Genomic DNA, 21541 nt, shown 5'->3' on the forward strand with positions numbered 1-21541 from the left:
TATCAGATCATCTACATTTCTGAATGCAAGAAATGGGGCAGCAGCGGTGGGTAGGTGATGGAGGTGTTAGGTAAATGTCTACTCTTTTATCAAGGTCCTACTTTATGGCAGGCATTGTGATAGGTACTTTTTAAAAAAAACTTTTTATCCATTATACAAAACCATCATTTAAAAAGTCAAAGCTTGTAACAAAAAATAGGTTTTAGCCCATTCCTCCCATTTGATTTCTACTTCCCAGAGGTGACTGCATTCAACTCTTAGCTTTTTTCTGGTATTTACCCCCATGTTTCTAAGTAACATGCATGTAACTGTTAATTTCTTGATTTTTTTAAAAAAAGATATCTATTTTCATACATAGGAAGATCTAGCCCTCTTACAGGCTCCTTCTGTTTCATATATACCTCCCCCTTCTTTGTTCTCCCAATGAAGATTTTTTTTAAGTTTATTTTTGAAGTTTTTGGTGGGGGAGGTAATTAAGTTTATTTATTCGTAGAAGTACTGGGGATTGAACCCAGGACCTCATGTATGCTAAGCATGTGCTCTGCCACACTTGAGCTATAACCCCCAATGTAGTTTTGTCATGATACTAGATTATTAGATCGATAGTCTACATTATGATTATAGATAACTGTTCACAGCTGAGCTATGTCATATGCCATGATTATATTTACTAACGTACCTTTTTATTTTCTTTGGAGTTAATAATAGTTTAAAAACTGGTTTCTTTTTCTATGGACCTGTCACTGATTCATTCCCAGTGTATTCAAACATATGAGACAGTTGGTTCATTTTTATTGGTGATGTCCCTCGTGGAGTCCTCTGTGTTCCTGCGCCAGTTTGTCCTGGCTGCCCTCTGGGTTTGTTTTACAGCTGTTGTTCAGTTTTTTTTTCCCCAGAGTGAATCCCTGTAGGTAACTCTCTTGGTTCCTTTTAGCTCCTGTGGTGGACCTTCTATTTCCTGGATCTCTTCCCCTCCCCTCTCCTTTCTTGGTTTACTCTCCTTTTTGTGAAACACAAGACTCCACTAGCTTCCTGAGAAAGTGCCTGGGAGGCAAAATTTTTATATGTCTGAAAATATCTTTACTCAACCCTTATACTTGCCTGTTTGGTTATATGTAGAATTTCAGCCTACATACCAGTGTCTCAGACTTAAAGGCTTTGATTCACTGTCATTGCTGAAAATCTTACGACATCCTACCCTTGATCCTAGCCAAAAGGCCAAAGCAATTCCAATGACATTCTGATTCTCTTACTGTCCTTGTAATTTTCCCTCCTTTCTCTTTCCTGTCATTTTAATGGGGTTTCAGGAGTGCGCAGAGGTAAACATGCAATTTCAAAATGCTGTTTAACTAGAATTTTTCTACTGGGCATTTTATATACTAGATTATGTATTTCACGTTTATAGATAAAGAAATAGTTAAACTATTGGACAGCCTCACAGAGCTAGTAACTAACTGCAGGGGTTCAAGTCCAGGTTTGACTCCAAAGACTGATGCTTTTTCATTGTTCACTCCCTGAAATCCTGATTCTCCTAGACTAGGACTTTTTTGCTTAACTCTGGAGAGAATAGCAAAAGAAAATTTTGGTGGCTGCTTTAAACAAAACAAAAATTTTGAAGGCCTGAATTTTTTCTTAAAAATTATTTGTGTTTTAATACTGTCCCCACAGTTGTAAATTTTAAAATACACCATGTTGGGGGGAGCGTATGGCTCAGTGGTAGAGTGTGTGCTTAGTATGCATGAGGTCCTGGGTTCAATCCCCAGTACCTCCATTAAATAAACAAACAAACAAACAAACCTAATTACCACCCCCCAAATTTAAAAGAATACATCATGTTTCTTATAATGGCACTATACCTTGGTTTAAGAAGCAGGAATTCTAGTGTGATTTTCCTTTTATAGATGAGGCTCAGAGATGTTACCCATAGATCCAGCAAATTAATGTCACAACTGGTCTACAACTTTAACATACGGATGACTTTTTTCCCCTATTGAATCCCTTTCTCCCAACATTTTATCATTTCAAATGTACAGAGGAATTGAAAAAATTATATAGTAAACACCCATAAACCTAACACTTAGACTCTACAACTGCCAATTCATCCATCCATTGACCCCTGATTGATTGTACCTTTTAAGTATTTTCTACTAGACTCTGCTTCCAGGATCTTTCTCCATTTATTCTGGTCATTAATCCAGGGAATGAATGGGGAAATGCAAATAGCTAGCTATTTGAGTACCTCATATATGCTTAGGACATAATGGAGGCAATATAAGATAGCATTTATGTCCTGAAGGAATTTACAATCTAGTTGAGGAAGATAATATATAACAAACAAACAATTTAGGAACATATAAGCTCGAATTGTACAAGGGTTATAAGTTATTGATAAAACATTGCAAAGGTTTAGGCTAAGTGTAGCAAATTTACTTTTAACCCCTAGACAATATATATATGCCTGTATATAGAAAAAAGTTATCTTCATGTCATAAATGAACTGGTATCTTTTTAGTTCAGTGTTTCCTGCTTTCCTTCATGTCCAGAACTTTCCTCTAACACATAGATGTAAGTAAAAAAGGGGTACACAATGAGAATACTCCTTTCTACCTTAGTCCCCTAGCTATCAGTTTCCCTCCTTAGAAGCAATCACTGTAAGATTGGTTTCCTTCAATCTAGAGCTACTTCATGCATATAAAAATCATGTCTGTGGGTGTGGGTGTGGTTGTGGGTTTGTGTATAGTGGCATATACACTGCTTTGTACCTGCTGTTCTGATTAGTGTTTTTTCCTACCTACTGAGTACTTATTTTACTCTGGACCCCTTAGGGCACATCTTCCATTCTCCCCGCATGCTAGTTGTATTCCTATATTCTTACTCAGATCAAAGACACTTGTTTCCTACTTGTAAAAGGAAAAACTTGGGACAGCAATATCCTCGCCCCATTTACCATCAGTACATCTTTTAAAAAAAATTCTACCTAGAAGCTGGAGGACAAGAGCTGCCTTAAATCATTCTTGATGCTAAAATGGGTGGACATAATTAGGAAGGGGAGATCGGCAAGGTAAAGCAGTCTTCATCTGACAGAGCAAAATATACACTGGCTGACTTAGTAAGAGAATGAACACTCAGATTGCAACGTCATTTACATGTATTAATTCCCACCAAAGACAGCATGTTATGTTGTTAATAGATTTAAACCCCATATTCTTTCATATTTATTTTGCTTCACTATGATGAGTCACATGTTGATTCCAAATAAAGGCAAGCAATTCCCTGATTTATAATTCATCCATTAAGCAAATTTTAACTGCTTTTGGACCTCTGCATTTTTGAGCCTTATTCATTTCCCTTAAGTCAAAAATGAAAGAGATAGGATAAGTCCAATTTTTTATTAATAATCTGGAAACAAATGTTAACAATTCTTTAGAGTTATATAGCATTTTTACAATTTTGAAAGAACTTACACATATACCAATTGAACCCTCACAACATCCCTGTGAGGTAGGCAGGGTTGGTGTTATTTTCCTATTACTAGTGAAGAGAACAAGGCTCATGGGTGAAGTAAGGTCAAACAGTTGGTTAATGATGGAGCCAGGACTAGAACCTAGGCCTTTTGACATGCTGCCTCCCTGAGAACATTCAAGTAATGATATCCTATGCTATATAATGAACATTTCTCTCCTATGATGATCAGATCTCTTTTTAAGTTTGATATCACCTTTTCCTAATATCCCCAAACACCCAAACTGTGATGAGATCGTTATTGGGACTATTTCTCTTTGATACTTCAAGCACCATCCTAAGATGAAACTTACTTATGTTTTAAGTTTTCAGGATCCTTAGCTGTAAGTTCTAAATTATGATATGAAAATTTAGAAATTCTGCATAAGTGTTCCTATGTTGAATATGTCAGATTTACTTAAAATAATACAAGCCTGTTTATATTTTTGAAAGCTTTCCAATCTCTCCCAATAAGGTGTTCAGATGTGTATAAATGGAAAATAGGGAAAGATGTTTAGCAACATTACTGGGAAGATTATGCAGAGTGCACCTAAATGTAAGTCGCATCACACTAATTTGTTTCTGTTGGCTTTCTAGAGGAAGGGAAACCATTAGAAAACTTTCAGGTTTGATCCCATCTTATGTGTGACATCCTCAGCAACAAGCTAGAAAATGATCTGAATTATACCAATAGGAGGGTTCAAGCAGTAGTGATCAAACCATATATGTATCTGGTAAAAAGGAAGAAAACGCTTGCTCTTCAGTGGTTTTGGCTAGGTCCAGTGTAAATATACTTATCAAGGCAGATTTTAAGCTATAGCATGTTCTGTGTTAAATTCAGAAATGTAAACTATGGTAGTTATCAGTTCGGAATATAAGACTGACACTGAATGTAACTGACCTCAAACTATGTGTCAAAAGCAGAGTAATGCTCAATGGGCATAAAAGGCAAGGGATAAAACTCCACTGCTCTGGTATGGAGAGAAAAACAGCAAATGCAAACCTTCAGGTTAAAAGTGAACCACAGAACATCAGGCATGTAAAGCAGATTTTAAAAATATGAACGTGACATTGAGCTGTATCATCAGGAATTATATTTCTAAAATTCCAGTTTTGTCCTTTTAAATTGAAGAGCAATAGGAAGAAACTTAAGCCTGTGGGGAGGGGTACAGAAAATGAATGAGATCTAGAAACAAGGCTGAGGAGGTGGGAAGTTAAGGAAAACCAAGAAACAACTTAAATATATTCAGAATGGATTTAGAATCCCTCTAAATCCATCCTCTCCCAAAACCTTTTCCTAAATTGAGATATTTAGTCAAAAAAGTGGTGACAATAAAAGTGACTATTTTACCTTACAAAATAAGTCTTTAAATGTAGATCAGAAATTTTGCTGTTAAAGAGTAGTCGGCTGATCAGGCTGTAAAAACTAAAACTTAAGTGCTGCAGTCAGTGATACACTGCAGAAAACTGCTTCCAAAAATAGGATTACTATAGTAGGACTCAACATTAATGAAACTATTAAGAAACAAGCACTTAACTTTTTATACTTGAAGCCTAATGAAAAAACATTGGTACCCTTAAGAAATCTAACAGTTTAAACTAATGTGAAAAATATTGCAGCTACGTTTAAGTTTGCTAAGATAAAACTTGAAAAGATCTAGAATGTTCTAGTTTGGTATACTGGGCTCAATACCACCTACGTATTTGAAATGCTTCTAGACTACACTATATTCCTTACATAGTATCATTGTCATCATCATCTTCATGTTTTCTCTTCAATGGGTTTGATTCATTGGCCGTGTTCTGTGATGACACCATGTTGGTGGTAATAAGAATATTTTTGGGCCCAATCATTGAAGGATTAATCAGAACATTTTGAACTGCAGTTGTTACAGGAACTGTAAATAGAGAAAATACCCCCAAACTATGAATTATACAGAATCAGAAACAGAAAAGTATTCAACAAACCTGAATGTAATTCTAATAACAATTTCAATAGTATGAAGTGCAGCTACAGCATAGAAGAAACTCAGGTAATACTGCATTAAGAGTTGAATTACATTTTTGATGCTTTGAAGTACTTAAATTAGTATCTAGTACAAGGTTAAAGAAGTTCTGTTAGTTTTTTTTAACTATCCAAAATTTCAAATAGTACTTAGTCATGGGAAGCAGTACACTGGATTCATCATGGAATATACTAAAGGCACATATTCAAGGTCAGGAAACATGCTTCCCTTACAGGCCAATATTTTAAATAAGTAGTTTATGGTGTGTAGTTAGGTTTCAGAAGATGTGAAATCTAAACATATGCATTCATAAATGATGTTTTAATGGAATTTTACTTATATTATTCCAACTTTCTATGTATACTTTCATGAAGTGAATAAAGGTAAAAATTTTCATTTGATATATAATAAGTTGTATTATTTTCTTGAGCTTTAACCCTAAGTGCTTTCCCCCCAAAGATGCCTTAGATTTGTAGACCATAATTTATTTTAATTCACAGTGTTCTTTGAGAATCTGATGATCATGCTGAAATCTCTCCCTTCCTCCCCAAAATGTTACAGGTATATAAAATTTCATACACTTTTAGTGGGCTTATAGACTCCCTCTGAATACCCTGATTTGCAGCATTACTTCCACCTTTCTGTTAACGATATTAAAACAATTTAATTATTGCTCTAGGAATACAAACTGTTCTATAATCACAAATTACTCACACATTTTAAAATTCAGAAAAAATATTTTAAAAGAACCACTTTCAGACCCCCACCCCTTCACCAGCACGTTACCTGGTTTGACAGGCGTGGACTGAGAAGGTGGAATCTGCACTGTAAATCTTTGGCTTGTCACTGACACTGGAGGTGCAACTTTATTTGGGACAGACACTGTTTGTGGGGTTGCTGTAGTTGTAATTAACAGATCATGTTAGTTAGATGACTTATACAGGTTCAAATTTTGCACTCCTTAGCTTACCAGAAACTACCTTCAAAGCACAAGGAATTAATGAAAGGTGAGAAAAAATAATTAGAAATAAGAGCAAAGGAACTTCAAAGACGTTTACAAGCTCAATAGTTTAGATGCTAATAATTCAGGATAGTATAGTGGTAAAGATTGTAGGCTTTGGAGCCTACCTGCTTGAGTCTGAATACAGGCTTTATCACCTACTAGCTGAGTATCTGAGGGCAAGTTATTTAAGCTTTTTGTGCCTCAGTTTTCTCATCTGTCAAATGAGTATAGCTACCTATTTCATAGGATTCTTGTGAAAATAAAAATAATCCACGTAAAGCTTTTGAAACAGCATCTGGCACTGAATTTTAGCTACATGAAGTCACGAAGTTGAGCATTTAAATGAACAGAAGAACTAAAGACTCAAGGTTTTTCTATTACCTAGGTGCACTTTTAATCTCTGTCACTTGCTGGGAATTAGAAGATGTCTACTATACCCATGAAGCTAAATCAACATGCATCTAACAAAAGCCTATCAAATACACCCCTTGGGGTCCCCATGTGGCATAAAAATCATTTTCCTTTTCTATATCCAGATACTTTTTTTAAGCAGAAAGAGATCTTGGAGATAACCTAGTCTAAACCCCCATCATCTTAACTCTACCCAGTATCACAAGGTACAACTCAAATACTACTCCATTTTATAAAATCTTGATTTGCTCAGAAGTCACTGCCTGCCTCTGAAATTCCTTTAACACCTCATAGGAACCTTACTATTAGTATCTTATCTCGTTCACTAAATTATAAGCCTTGGCTAATGTGTTTTTTGTTTTTACCCTTGTGAGCACGTAGCACGTGGCTTTTGTGCCTGGCTTCTAACATGCACTCAACAAATGTGCTTGATGAATAAATTTTGCAAGCTCAGAGACTTAGTATGTAGACTGATGTCTTGGCTCTCTTAAAAAACACATTTATAGAAATGTGTCTAGTTTTTCCTTTGGGGATGCATGCTTTCCATACATTCCTTTCCCCTGGAACCAGCAGTCTGCCTAGGGACAGAATTGCTAGAAAAAACTACAACTATCATCACCTCCAGGGAGAAAGGAGAAGAAAGCCTAACTGGAGGAAGAAAGCCCAAAGGTACCCAGGAATCTGGCTTCTAGTGCTTTCTTTCCTGAACCCAGAAGGTGAGGCCTTACACTAACATCTCCATCTCTAGGCAAGTTTTCCCATATATTCAAGCAGCAGTCCAAAGAATTTGGTGAAGCTTAATGAAGCAACGTAAGTATTTCATTTTGTCAAGAAAATTCACAGTAGGTGGATGTTTTCTTGTCCATTACCATAAGGAGCTGTTAACATTTAAACCAGTATGGAGTTTAGGCTTTAAAACTAAACAGAGTAGATACTTAAGTCTTATGCTTCATAGAACTCATTTAATTTTTTTTTAAATTTAAAACTTTCATCTGTAGTAGTAGCTTTTAGCAGTTCCTTCACTTGATTTTAAAATTTCTAAAACGTGTACAATTAATGCCTAACTAGGAATAAAAATCACATCTGATAACTAAAATTGGTAAGCTTGCCAACATGTGTAACTGATGACCATAGGTTAGTTTTTAAAAACTGGTATTTATTGAATTAACATGAACTAATGGATAAACAGAATATGATCAAAAATTTGCACAGATTATATATGCAAACTCCTGTCTACAAAGGTTACATTAAGATAATTAGAAGAGTACAATTAGAAGAAGTACTAACTGTCTTAGTACTAATTTTAAAATGCTAAATGGTTTTAAAATACTGAAATGTGAATTCACACCCTGAAAATATGAAGAGATTGTCTATACACCTCAAAAATCAAATGCTGCTTACCCTAGAGCTATATGACATCTACAGGACTCAAGTTATAAGTAATAAGAACCTAGAAATCTATACAGGTCAAAGAGAAGGATTTTTTTCTGAAAAGACTTTGACTATGAAAGAAATCCAGCAGGGATGTAGGACAGAAAAAAATGAGGAAATCTAAATCCATTATTTAAGTTTTCCTTATTACTTAAACAACAATGACATTATGGTTTCTAAATACCATTCTCTACTAAAAGGAACCAGGGGTCTTTTGAGAAATGACTGATTCTAGGACTGGAGTAAGGAAAATATGAGTTTGTAACATCGTGTGCCAGAAAGAAATGCTCAAAGAATGATGGAGACCTGTCACAAAGGACACAGGAGACAGTTTGAAGGGGCTCTCATTGACCAGTACAGGATAATCAGTACTACTTCTGAAGAGGTTATATTAAAAACAGAATGGCTTTTCTTTGATGTCCTTAAGCTTTTTGTATATTTTAAACTTCTTTCTTTTGACTGCATTCTCTTGCCAATTTACTCAGAAATTTAGTTTCTGATTATACGTAGGTCACTGCTATGAGTGTATTTGGCAAATTCATTTGTATAGAAGCCAGAAAGAACAGAGCTTAGACTGCTGTTTTTGGTACCATAGTTTATACTGGCAACAATGTTGGGTAATGTCCAATTCTATACTCATGTGGGATCAGATATTCCTTCTAACTTTCTTATTTTGAAATCTGATAAAATCTATGTTTATAGCTTTACTAGAGAACAAGTAAATGTATCAATGGCAATACACATATGGGAATTTCTGACTCACCTTTTGACTTGGATTATAGTTCGAAATCAAGTGCTGAGGCACTTCTTTACCAGCCAGAAAAGCCATTTCCCTCTTTCACTTACCTATAGTAGGAGTGGTAGGTCTGCTACTAACAGCACCAACACTTAACCGTGGAACTAGTCTTCCTTGGTTAGGTCCCTAGAGGATGTAAAAAACAAATTTGTTTTAATGTTGTTCAGATTTGATACCTAAACTTACCAGAAATGAAATTAGGATTGTTGATGTGAATTATTAATGGATACTTCATGGCAAGAATGTCCTGTTTTTGTTTAGTGTTCTAAACCCAGTATTTAAACTAGGGTTTTCACAAATATACTACACACACACACATATAATACAAACATAATACCTATCTATATAAACATGGATAGGAATGTGTATATATATATGTCTCTCTATATAATTTTATATAGTTTTTTTCCCATTAGTTTTTTTATTGAAGTATAGTTGGTTTACAATGTTGTATTAACTTCTGGTGTACAGCACAGTGATTCATTTATAATACATATATATACTCCTTTTCATTATAAGCTATTTCAAGGTATTGAATATAGTTCCCTGTGCTATACAATAGACCCTTGCTCTTTATCTGTTTTTATATAGTAGTTAGTACATGCAAATCCCATCTATATAGTTTTAAGTTTAAGGTAGAGTCTTATTTGGGGATAACAGCTAACTTCTTTATGATTTTTAATCTTAACTAGCCAATATCTGAACCAAAAAAAGAAATAAACTGTCTTATAGTGGAATTTCAGACAACAAAGCTAGCCCAATGTGGGGAAAACTTTTTCAGTGGTGGGAGAGCCAGAAAGCAAGTTCAATGCCTGATGATTTATCATTTACTCTGTTATTGGGCTCTACTAAAAAACTATGTTATAGATTGGGAGTTACGGAAGTTATGAAAGATTGAGAGTTATGAAACCTGAGAATAAGTCTTAGCTTTTCTGCTAACTCCATAGATGAGTTCAGGCTCAGTTTCCTAATGTGAAAAGTAAGTGTTGAGTTAGATGAACAAGGAAGTTTCTTTTAGCTCTAAAAATTTTGGATTATATATTCTATATTTTAACATAGCAGCTAGTTGCAGACATAATATTTTTAAGGAACTAAATAAAAAAACCTACTAAATTATCTTAACCTTTAATCTACTGCATTGGCTACAGGAATTTGCTTTTTACAAATCCTCTAACACACTTTCCCCTCTTAAAAAGCTACGATGACTAAAATTTCTTACCTTTTTAATTAAGGACTTCAGCCTATAGTTTGGAGCTGTTAAGCAGTATCTGTCAGGTGGGAGTCTGGGTCCTGAATATGGCTTAATCAATGGTAAAGGGGTTTGATTTTTCTGCCTTGCAATATCAAGTAAAAACTAAAAAAAAAAATCCTTATTAGAACTGCAATTTAAAAATTATAAGTAAAATGAACTTCAAATGACAGTTTGCTCACATCTCTTGGGGGAGGAGAGGTAAAAGATTGGTCTGCTCGACACTGGATTGCCAGTCTCACATCATCTGCATCAACATTAGGTTTCTTAGCATGGCTTGAATAAATTTTTGCATCATCCAGAATTGTAGTCACATATCCTTTAAGAACAAAACATTATTTTTTTAAACATATGAAAATAGCTTACTACTTATGGCCACCTTTCTTAATAAAAATTCCCACTAATTTCTACAAAGGTTATGAATTTTGGTTGTAGTATCAAATTGTCCTATCTATATGATCAATTTTGAACAGATATCACAATACAAATACTGTCCCCTAGCTTGAGCTCCTTTTACTGCTTCAGGCTGAATTCTATGATTACTTAACTGTTAAAAGTAATTGGAAAAATGTTCTTACAATGAACCAACTTTTCAAATTCACAAGTTAGGCAAATTTTTGGTGCTTTGTTAACTTACGGAAAGCAAATTCCAACATTTGATTTATAACCCTTGGTTCATACTCCGTAATTCCCATATCCTTCAGGATCTGTGCCATCACCTGTGGATTCAAATAAAAACGCCAGATGCATAATCTGGGTATAGAAATAAAAACTGGACCGAAGGTAGTAATTATATTTATGATACAAGGTCCCCATTCTCTGGGCTTCAAACTTGTACTTAATCCTTCTTCGCCCAAGTGAATGTCAGGATCACACCAAATCCCTTCGTACCCTCTTTGCTGAAAACTTTTTTTTTCTTTTTGGCGGGGGTGGGGGCAAAGAGAGAAAAAAAAGGCCCGGGTTGGCTTTCCCAGCCGAGGTAGGGGTGGCTACAGCTGGTTGTCATTTTCAGGTGTGGTGATGGGGTAAGCTAGCATCAGAACCCTGGACGCGAGAGTCAGGATTCGCAGACGGGGCGAGACGACGAAGCGGCCAGGGCCCGAGGCCCAGGAGACAAAGCTGAACGACAGGCCTGTGCGATCCGGCCGGCCGCCAGACTCCCTCCGGCCCGGCTGTCGGGGTGGCGGGAGGGAGCCCCGGGGTCCAGGGCACCCCATTCTCCCACGCCTCCTGGCCTCCCCGGCTGGGCTGGAGCCGGCACGCGAGCCCATCCTCAAGCCCTCCGCCTGGGCCCGCCGCCCAGGTCCCCGGCCCCGGCCGCGCCAAGCTTCGCGCCCCGCCTGTTATCCTTCGCACTCACCAAGGCATCTCTCGGAGCGTTCTTGGCAGGCGCCATCTTGCCCGACTCCATGTTATCCTGCCGCTCGTCATCCGGGGAGAGAGGGCTACTCGCGGGTTCCTCGCTCAGGCTCCACCCCTGCGGGCGCGGAAGGCGGGGTTACCGCGCCGGCTCCGGCTCCGCGCGCGGCCGGTTCCCAGCCTCTAGCCAGCCCCTGGTAGGCTGAGGCCAGCCAGGCTAGCGGGAAGCCGGCGGCACCGAGGGTCAAAAGAGGCTGGTAAGTTTTGCCTGAGGAGCCCTCGGCCAACGCTTGGAAGGCCGATAAATTCATCTTCCCAGAGCTGTTCCCCAGAAAAGTGCATGGAATGAGCCACCCTTGTCTTTTCTGGAGTCCCTACTCGCCTCCCCGGCTGCCACCCTGTCCCCTTCTGTCACTCTGGAATTGCCTCCAGCGGCCCTGCCTCCACCTGCCTCTGTGTTAGGGTTGCCTGGTCAAGTGCTGAAAACCCAGTTAAATTTGAATGTCAAATCAACACATTTTAGCATAAGTATTCCAAATATCACACGAGCTATACTTATACTACAAAATTATTTATTGTTGAGTTGACACTCAAATTTAATTGGGCGTTCTGTTTTTTTATTTGCTAAAACGGGCAACCCGACCCTATAGCCTGCTCTCCACCCAGCAGGCATTTGGTCAGCTCTCATCACACTCAACGCCCTGTCACAGTTGCTCATTTTATACTGATGAAAAGCTAAAGCCTGACCGCCTGTAAGATTCCCCTCTGGAGCCCCTCCAGCCTTGTCGCTTGGGCTTGAGTAGTTTCCTCTCTGTCCCTGCTGAGGCCCAGCCAAAGCCCTCACTTGCTTCCCAAATGCTTTCTCCCCACTCGCCACATGACAGCCTGAGTGACTTTCAAAAAGCGTGCAACAGTTAATTATCCCAGGCTTAGAGTGTCCCAAAGAGAACTCCTTACTCCTTCACATCCACCAACGCCCGCCATCTCAGAAAGAGACACTCTGCCCCACTCAGGTGGGAAAGAGCAATCAGCCACGTTATGCTCTTTCCCTCACAGTCCACACTTTAATCTAGAAGCAAGCCCCGTCAGGGCAACCTCCTAAAGTCACATTATGAGTATCTTTGTCTCCGCATCTCCATCCAGTAATACCATGCTAACGGCCCAAGCCAAGAGCCTTCCTTACCAAGACTCCAGAAACAGGTCCTCGAAATAGTGCTTCCCCACATTCTTTACACAACTAGAGCGATCTCAGTCATAAATCAGATAATTGTATTCCTTCCCTTAAATGGGCTTAAACCCTCTAATGGCTACACACACACACACACACACACACACACACACACACACACACACACACACACACACACACATTCATACTGATTTCTGGGGCTTGGCGGGCCCCTCAGTTTTGGCTACTAGCTTACCTCATCTGGCTCGTCTGAATCGGTCGTCCACCACGCAGACATCTTGAACTCTGATGAGGTCCCCCAAGAACCATGTGTTCTTAAAATATTGATTCCAGTGGGAACACTGATCCCCACACTCCGCAAGCGCCTTTCCCAGCTGGGCGTGGGCAACATTTAGGTAAGACTAATAATGATTTTCTCCGGTTCAAATAGGTAGTATATACACAGGGTACAAAAATTTAAAAGTATATTTTAAAAAACAAGAAAAAGAAAGCCTCTGTGGCTTGCCCTAGCCACTCATTTTTCCTTCACAGAATGCACCACTGTTTACCAGTTTCTTGTTTATTTAATGTACAAATCTTACCTTCTTTATACCTTGTTCACCCCCCCAACAGTACCATATTGTTGGGGTGACCAGCCTTTAGAGACCCAACCCGGGACACAGCTGTATTAGATGAAAAGACCCATAATATATAATACATACACAATACACAATTGTACAAATATGTTACTGCTTTAATATAAAAATATGAAAATAGATGTTCATTTTAAATTATGTTTTTCCATAGTGTTTACTTTTCAGTTACATACATGCTATTACTTAAACAAAACAATAGGGCTGTTAACAGTGGCAATTAATAGTAGTTAATAGTAGAACTAATTAAATAATATGTGAGAGAAAATACAACAATATATTCCATATTTCTGTCCTGTCACAGCAATTTAAGTCTTGGTTGTTTTAAATTTTATAGGTCATATTACTGTATATTTTTAATATACATAAATATGACTTGAAAAAAGGAGAATGTAAAGACAAAAAAACAAATTAAACAGCTGTTATGTATTGCCTATATTTCATAAAAAATTAAGTGAAATGTTTCTTTTGGCCCCATAGTACAGTAAGATATTTTTACTCTTTCTATTCCTTTTCCTGGTAATACTTCTCTGAACTGCTTGCAGACTTTAGGACATCCTTCTTTTCTTTCATGTAGTGGTAAAACTGAATATAGTCAAACATAATATTCATTTTGATGTGAATCTCTGCTCTTATCAAGCCCACATTAGTCTGACTCCTGGTGTCAAGTCTAGTGAGATGACATCAAGCCAAATGTGCTTTCAAAAAAAGTGTTTGAGTATGGAATACTCCTAAATATTACTCCCTAGAAATAGCAGGTTTTTACATTTGTAGGAGTTAGTTATCAGTTTTCCAAAAATGCCCATTCACTTAGTACTAGAGGCTTGTCTTCATAGACCAGCTATTTGTCAGTCAATTAGGCCCTTTGCATCTAAACATCTATCATTTAAGTTGTCCATGTCTAAAACATCCGTCATTTTTGAAAACTTTGACGCACATTAGATGTTATAAATTAAACCTTTCTTTCTCAGGGAAAAAAGGTTTTCTAGCACAAAGGTAATGTGAACTCATGAAATGGAGGTTGGATTCCAAATAAGTTAAAATTTTAGTAAAGAAATGAGAGTCCTGTTTAACTGAAAGTATTCTGGTGACATTTTTTTTTGAGTTCTGAAGTAGTCTTATTTCCAAATGCTGAATTTTTTTTCTGTGTGAGTTTATGTCACAGCCTACCCATATGTTGGACAACTTGAGCAGTCAGTTAATCCTTTTCTAGCCTCCTATTTAGCTTCCTATGGTCTCTTCGAAGAGCATCAAGCAATACAGCATATGCATCTCTTTTACAGTAATCCCTTTCTCCTTTCTTATTCTCAATGTATTTCCAAATTAAAGGACATTTTTATTGTCCCACATTTTGAAAATATTTTACAGCAAGCCAACAGTTAAACAGCTTTTCTATGGCCAGTAATAATAATAGGTGTCCTATGCATACGTGTGTTTTGGAAGTTATTCTTTCCATTTAAAGTAAAAAATCTCATTAGATGCTTCTGCACATTTTGAGGAAGCTGAAAAGTGACCCAAAACTTTCATTATGAAAACTTCAATAGCCCAGGTAAACAAATCACTTTTACTTTACTTTTTAGCAGTATTGTGTTCAAGATCTGCAGCACATTTAGCAGATAAGATCTTTTCATTTTCTTGAATAGAATGTGCCAAAATTTATATTTGTGCTCTCTGCTTGAATATGAACATAAATGATCAAAGTCTAGTTTGTATTTGGACAAGATTATCAGTATTCTCTTGTTTTATGTTTTCTGCAGTTCTTGTTAACGCCTTCATGGAATTCAAGAAGAAAAATTGAAACACCAATTTTTAAGTCAAAGTTCCTAAGAGCTAGGTGGAATGTTTTGCTGTTATTGTTGTTGTTGCCATGATTTGATGGATAACTTGATAAACTTGTACAAAGTATGATCATTGATAAGATCTGACAGAATCAGCTCTATACTGTAAGAGGCCAACACATCTGTTGTCAAAATTTCCCCTTTTGTTTGCTCACAGAACATATTGGCTGCAACCTCTGAACAGGAAACAGCTTAGTTTCAAAGAGCAGTTAAGGGAACTTTACAAAAATGTGTGTTCACTCATATGGAATCCTCTAGCCAATTCAGTGGTTGCTATTTTCAGCTGAATATTGGTATCTTATTGGGAAGTGAGAAACCTTTAGATTGATTATGAGATTGTCTCCATATGGCTTTCACATTCCTTGCTCCACTATACTCAATCTCATTTTTTTTTGGATATTGTGCAGTATGCTCTATTTTGGTTGTTTGCCTTCCTTGATTGAGTTGTATGTGCCTTTTCATCCGTTATTAATATAACACAATTGGTTAGTCTTCTTCTTCTTTTATTTTTGGTTTTGTCTGGGAATGCTGGCATTGGTGTTGTTTTAATGTTCATTATTTGAACTCTTAGAGAACATGATCACAATATTTACAAAGTTAAGAAGTAAACTAGCATTATATATTTGGGAAGGATGAGAACTCTAATTAAAAAAGATGCATGCACATCAATGTTCATAGCAGCACTATTCACAATAGCTAAGACACAGAAGCAACCTAAATGTTCATCAACAGATGAATGGAGATAGAAAATGTGAGAGATGTGTGTGTGTGTGTGTGTGTGTAATGGAATATTACTCAGCTATAAAAAAGAATGAAATATTGCCAGTTGCAGCAATATGGGTAGACCTAGAGATTATCGTACGAAGTGAAGTAAGTCAGGCAGAGAAAGACAGGTATTACATTATATCATTTATATGTGGAATCTAAAAAATAATACAAATCAACTTATTTACAAAACTTAAAGAGGTTCACAGATGTAGAAAACGAACTTATGGTTACCAAAGGGGAAAGGGGAGGGGGAGATATAAGTTAGGAGTATGGGTTAACAGATACACACTACTATATATAAAATAGATAAACAACAAGGATTTACTGTATAGAACAGTGAACTATACTCAGTATCTTGTAATAACCCCAAATGGAAAAGAATCTGAAGCTGTACACCTGAAACTAACACAATATTGTGTATCAGCTATAATTAAATAAAATATTAAACTAGCATTATATTGATATAAAGTGCAGCAGAAATATTAATACAATTAAGAAATACAATTCAATGAAATCAGGTACACAAAACATGAACAAAATGAGAAATTTAACAAAGATAGAAATCATAAAAAAGAAACAGAAATTAAGGAGTAGAAGAATACAATGAATGAAATGAAAAATGCAGCAGAGAGCATCAACATCAGATGAGACCAAACATAAAAAAGAATTAATGAAATAAATGATAGGAACTTTAAAATACCCCAGTCAGAGGTGAATAAAGAATAGAATAAAAAAGAGTGAAGAAAGTGTACATGATCTATGGGACATCATAAAAAAGCCAATTTCTGAATTACTGGAGTTTGAGAAGGAGAAGACAGGGAAAAGCGGGTAGAAACCTTATTTAAAGAAGTAATGGCTTAGTACTTATGAAACATGGGGAGAGATTTGGACATTCAAGTTCATGCAGGAAATAGTTTGCCTCATTATTTCAATCAAAAATAATCTCCAAGACATATTATAGTAAAGCTGTCAAAAATCAATTGGAAGAGAATCTTAAAGGAAGCAAACAAGAAGATTTTAACTCACAAAGGAATTCCTATTAGGCTGTCAGCAGATTTATCAGTGGAAATTTGAAAGTGCAGGGGAGAGTAAGGCAATATATTCAAAGTGCTAAAAGAAAAACATTGTCAAACAAGAATACTCTGTCCAGCAAAATTATTATTCAAAAATGAAGGATAAAGATTTTCCCAGTCACACAAAAGCAGAGGGAATTCATCACCACTAGACCTGCCTTACAAGAAATACTGAAAGTAGTTGTTTAGCTGAAATGAAATGACACTACTTAGTAACATAAAAACATGAAAATATACAACACTCTGGTAAAGGCAAATATATAGCCAAATTCAGAAAACTAATACTGAAATATAATAGTGTGTTAATCACATAACTGTAGAATAAAAGTTAAAGGACAAGAGTACAAAAAATAACTTCAGCTACTATTAATTGTTAATGAATACACAATAGAAAAACAAGTAAATTGTGGCATTAAAAAATGGAGGGAGTGGGGAGGATGGGCCAAATTGGTGGAGTAGAAGGATGCTGGTAGATCACCCTCTCCCACAAATACACCAAAACTCACATCCATGGACCCACTGAGCCAGCCAGAGCACCTGCTGAACTCCGACAGAACATTGCCCTCTTCAAAAGACAAAGACGCCATGAATCTGGTAGGAGAAAAGGAAAAAAGAAAGAAGAAAAAGCAAAACAGTGCAGGACTGGTCCCATGGGGAGGGAGTGGCAAAGGAGGAATAGCGCTCATTCACTGAATCTCCTCCTCTCCAACGGAGAGGTCAGCGGGAAGGAGGGGGAAACTCCGAGGCTCAGATCTGTATGGAGCACCCCTAGACTGACAGACCTATATAAAATGGGCACAAAGGATCTCCATGACACCCAGCCCTAGAGTCAAAGTGGCAGATGGGGGACGGGACAGGCTGCCTGAACTGGGTGGATGACTGGGGTAGGCTGAACAGAGGCAAGCCTGGGGGACTGCAGGGGGCTGCATGCCATGGATGAGAGGGTACACAGGGCAAAACAACCTGGGCCTTCCATAAAACAACATGGCTGATGTGCCCTGGGGGGAAGGGTGTCATACTCCCTATCTCCAAAAACCTGCCAAAGGTTTTCAGGAGAATAGAGTCGGGGCTCAGTTGCAGCCACCATATTCTCCGGTGCTTAGCACACAGGCGAGGTGAGGTTGAAAACTGAATCTGTACCTAGGAGCTTAGCAGCCTCAGAGGCCAGACAGAGACTTGTTTACACCCTGAGGCAGATAGGATCTTTCTGCCCTGGTACCTCAGAGAACTCACACTGCCAAGACAAACAAGGAGCTGAGTTTTGGCATGGAGCAGTGCAGGGCTGTTACACTGTCTCCCCCAAGTCTGCCAACGGAGCATGGACCTGGGTTGCAGCAGGCAGCTGCACAGAGCATGGGAGCAACTGGCGCTGGGAGAGGGTGGGCAGCAACCCGCCTTCCTGGCAGGAGCATAGCACCTGACCACGGTGCTGGGAAGTGGGGAGGCCTGCCCGCCTACCTTGTGCGACTGCAGCATCTGACTGCAGTGTTGGGAGGGGGCGTGATCTGTTTCTGAACAGGCACTGGGAGCAGTATAGATGAGGGGCGCCAACAGAAGGCTTCTGGAAGAAACAAGCTGGGTTTGTGAAACAGGGCAAAGACAGAAAGACTTCTCGATAAAATGACTAAGAGTGCACAGTCTCCATGAAAACACATTTCCCTATTTGAAATTTTTTTATTTACTCTATTTCTATTAACTTTTTAATTTGTAATTTTTAACATTTTTTATTGATTTATAATCATTTTACAATGTTGTGTCAAATTCGTGTTCAGCACAATTTTTCAGGCATTCATGGACATATACACACTCATTGTCACATTTTTTTCTCTCTAGTTATCATAACATTTTGTGTATATTTCCCTGTGCTATACAGTGTAATCTTGTTTATCTATTCTCCAATTTTGAAATCCCAGTCTATCCCTTCCCACCCTCCGCCCCCTTGGCAACAACAAGTCTGTATTCTCTGTCTGTGAGTCTATTTCTGTCCTGTATTTACGCTTTGTTTTTGTTTGTTTGTTTGTTTGTTTTTGTTTTTTAGATTCCACATATGAGCGATCTCATGTGGTATTTTTCTTTCTCATTCTGGCTTACTTCACTTAGAATGACATTCTCCAGGAGCATGCATGTTGCTGCAAATGGCATAATTTGTACTTTTTAAACAATTGTATATGCTTCCAGTTTTTTAAAACATTTTTTATTGATTTATAATCATTTTAAAATGTTGTGTCAAATTCCAGTGTAGAGCACAACTTTTGAGTCATACATGAACATATATATATTCATTGAGACTTTTCTTTTCTCTGTGAGCTACCATAAGAACTTGTCTATATTTCCCTGTGCTATACAGTATAATCTTGCTTATCTATTCTACAATTTTGAAATCCAGTCTATCCCTTCCCAACCTCCGCCCCCTTGGCAAGCACAAGTTTGTATTCTATGTCTATGAGTCTGTTTCTGTTTTGTATTTATGCTTTGTTTGTTTGTTTTTAGATTCCGCATATGAGCGATCTCATATGGTATTTTTCTTTCTCTTTCTGGCTTACTTCATTTAGAATGACATTCTCCAGGAGCATCCATGTTGCTGCAAATGGCGTTATGTTGTCAGTTTTAATGGCTGAATAGTATTCCATTGGATAAATATACCACTTCTTCTTTATCCAGTAATCCGTTGATGGACATTTAGGCTGTTTCCATTTCTTGGCTATTGTAAATAGTGCTGCTATGATCATTGGGGTGCAGGTGTCATTCTGAAGTAGGGTTCCATCAGGATATATGCCCAGGAGCGGGATTCCTGGGTCATATGGTATGTCTATTCGTAGTCTTTTGAGGAATCTCCACACTGTTTTCCACAGTGGCTGCACCAAACTGCATTCCCACCAGCAGTGTAGTAGGGTTCCCCTTTCTCCACAGCCTCTCCAGCATTTGTCATTTGTGGATTTTTGAATGACGGCAATTCTGATTGGTGTGAGGTGATACCTCATTGCAGTTTTGATTTGCTTTTCTCTGATAATTAGTGATACTGAGCATTTTTTCATGTGCCTATTGGTCATGTGTATTTCTTCCTTGGAGAATTGCTTGTTTAGGTCTTCTGCCCATTTTTGGATTGGGTTGTTTGGTTGTTTCTTATTAAGTCGTATGAGCTGCTTATATATTCTGGAGATCAAGCCTTTGTTGGTTTCATCATTTGCAAAAATTTTTTCCCATTCCGTAGGTTGTTATTTTGCTTTACTTACAGTTTCCTTTGCTGTGCAGAAGCTTGTAAGTTTCATTAGGTCCCATTTGTTTAGTCTTGCTTTTATTTCTTCTAGGAGAAAATTTTTGAAATGTATGTCAGATAATGTTAGGCTATGTTTTCCTCTAGGAGGTTTATTGTATCTTGTCTTATGTTTAAGTCTTTGATCCATTTTGAGTTGATTTTTGTATATGGTGGATGGGTGTGTTCTAGCATCATTGTTTTACATGCTGCTGTCCAGTTTTCCCAACACCATTTGCGGAAGAGACTGTCTTTATTCCATTGTATATTCTTGCCTCATTGGTCGAAGATTAGTTGACCAAAGGCTTGTGGGTTCATTTCTGGGCTCTCTATTCTGTTCCATTGGTCCATATGTCTGTTTTGGTACCAATACCATGCTGTCTTGATGACTGTAGCTCTATAGTATTGTCTGAAGTCTGGGAGAGTTATTCCTCCAGCCTCTTTCTTTCTCTTCAGTAATGCTTTAGCAATTCTAGGTCTTTGATGGTTCCATATAAATTTTATTATGATTTGCTCTAGTTCTGTGAAATATGTCCTGGGTAATTGGATAGGGATTGCATTAAATCTGTAGATTGCCTTGGGCAGTGTGACCATTTTAACAATATTGATTCTTCCAATCCAAGAGCATGGAATATCTTTCCATTTTTTAAAGTCTTCTTTAATTTCCTTCATCAATGGTTTATAGTTTTCTGTGTATAATTCTTTCACCTCCTTGGTTAGATTTATTCCCAAATATTTTATTACTTTGGGTGCTATTTTAAAGGGGATTGTTTCTTTACTTTCTTTTTCTGTTGATTTATCGTTAGTGTAAAGAAATGCAACTGATTTTTGAACATTAATTTTGTAACCTGCTACCTTGCTGAATTCTTCAATCAGCTCTAGTAGGTTTTGTGTGGACCTTTTAGGGTTTTCTATATATAGTAACATGTCATCAGCATATAATGACACTTTTACCTCTTCTTTTCCAATTTGGATCCCTTTTATTTCTTTCTCTTGCCTGATTGCTGTGGCTAGGACTTCCAGGACTATGTT

At 37.5% G+C, this 21541-nt stretch overlaps 1 protein-coding gene and 1 non-coding gene across 2 annotated transcripts; one reads left to right on the forward strand and one right to left on the reverse strand.

Annotated features, from left to right (window-relative positions):
- Positions 1-1698: 1698 nt before the first annotated feature.
- On the forward strand, positions 1699-1771 carry TRNAT-AGU (transfer RNA threonine (anticodon AGU)). Its single transcript has one exon. It is a non-coding gene; the product is annotated as a tRNA-Thr (tRNA).
- Positions 1772-3374: 1603 nt separating this feature from the next.
- On the reverse strand, positions 3375-11866 carry TAF9B (TATA-box binding protein associated factor 9b). The gene is made up of 7 exons (XM_031671583.2): positions 11758-11866; positions 11035-11116; positions 10580-10716; positions 10368-10502; positions 9199-9274; positions 6294-6404; positions 3375-5399 (listed from the first exon to the last, which is right to left on the reverse strand). The coding sequence occupies exons 1-7, from the start codon at positions 11806-11808 to the stop codon at positions 5236-5238; spliced, it is 756 nt and encodes a 251-aa protein (XP_031527443.1). The 5' UTR covers positions 11809-11866; the 3' UTR covers positions 3375-5235.
- Positions 11867-21541: the final 9675 nt, after the last annotated feature.

Source organism: Vicugna pacos, chromosome X (genome assembly GCF_048564905.1).
Source record: "Vicugna pacos chromosome X, VicPac4, whole genome shotgun sequence".
Taxonomy (NCBI): domain Eukaryota; kingdom Metazoa; phylum Chordata; class Mammalia; order Artiodactyla; family Camelidae; genus Vicugna; species Vicugna pacos.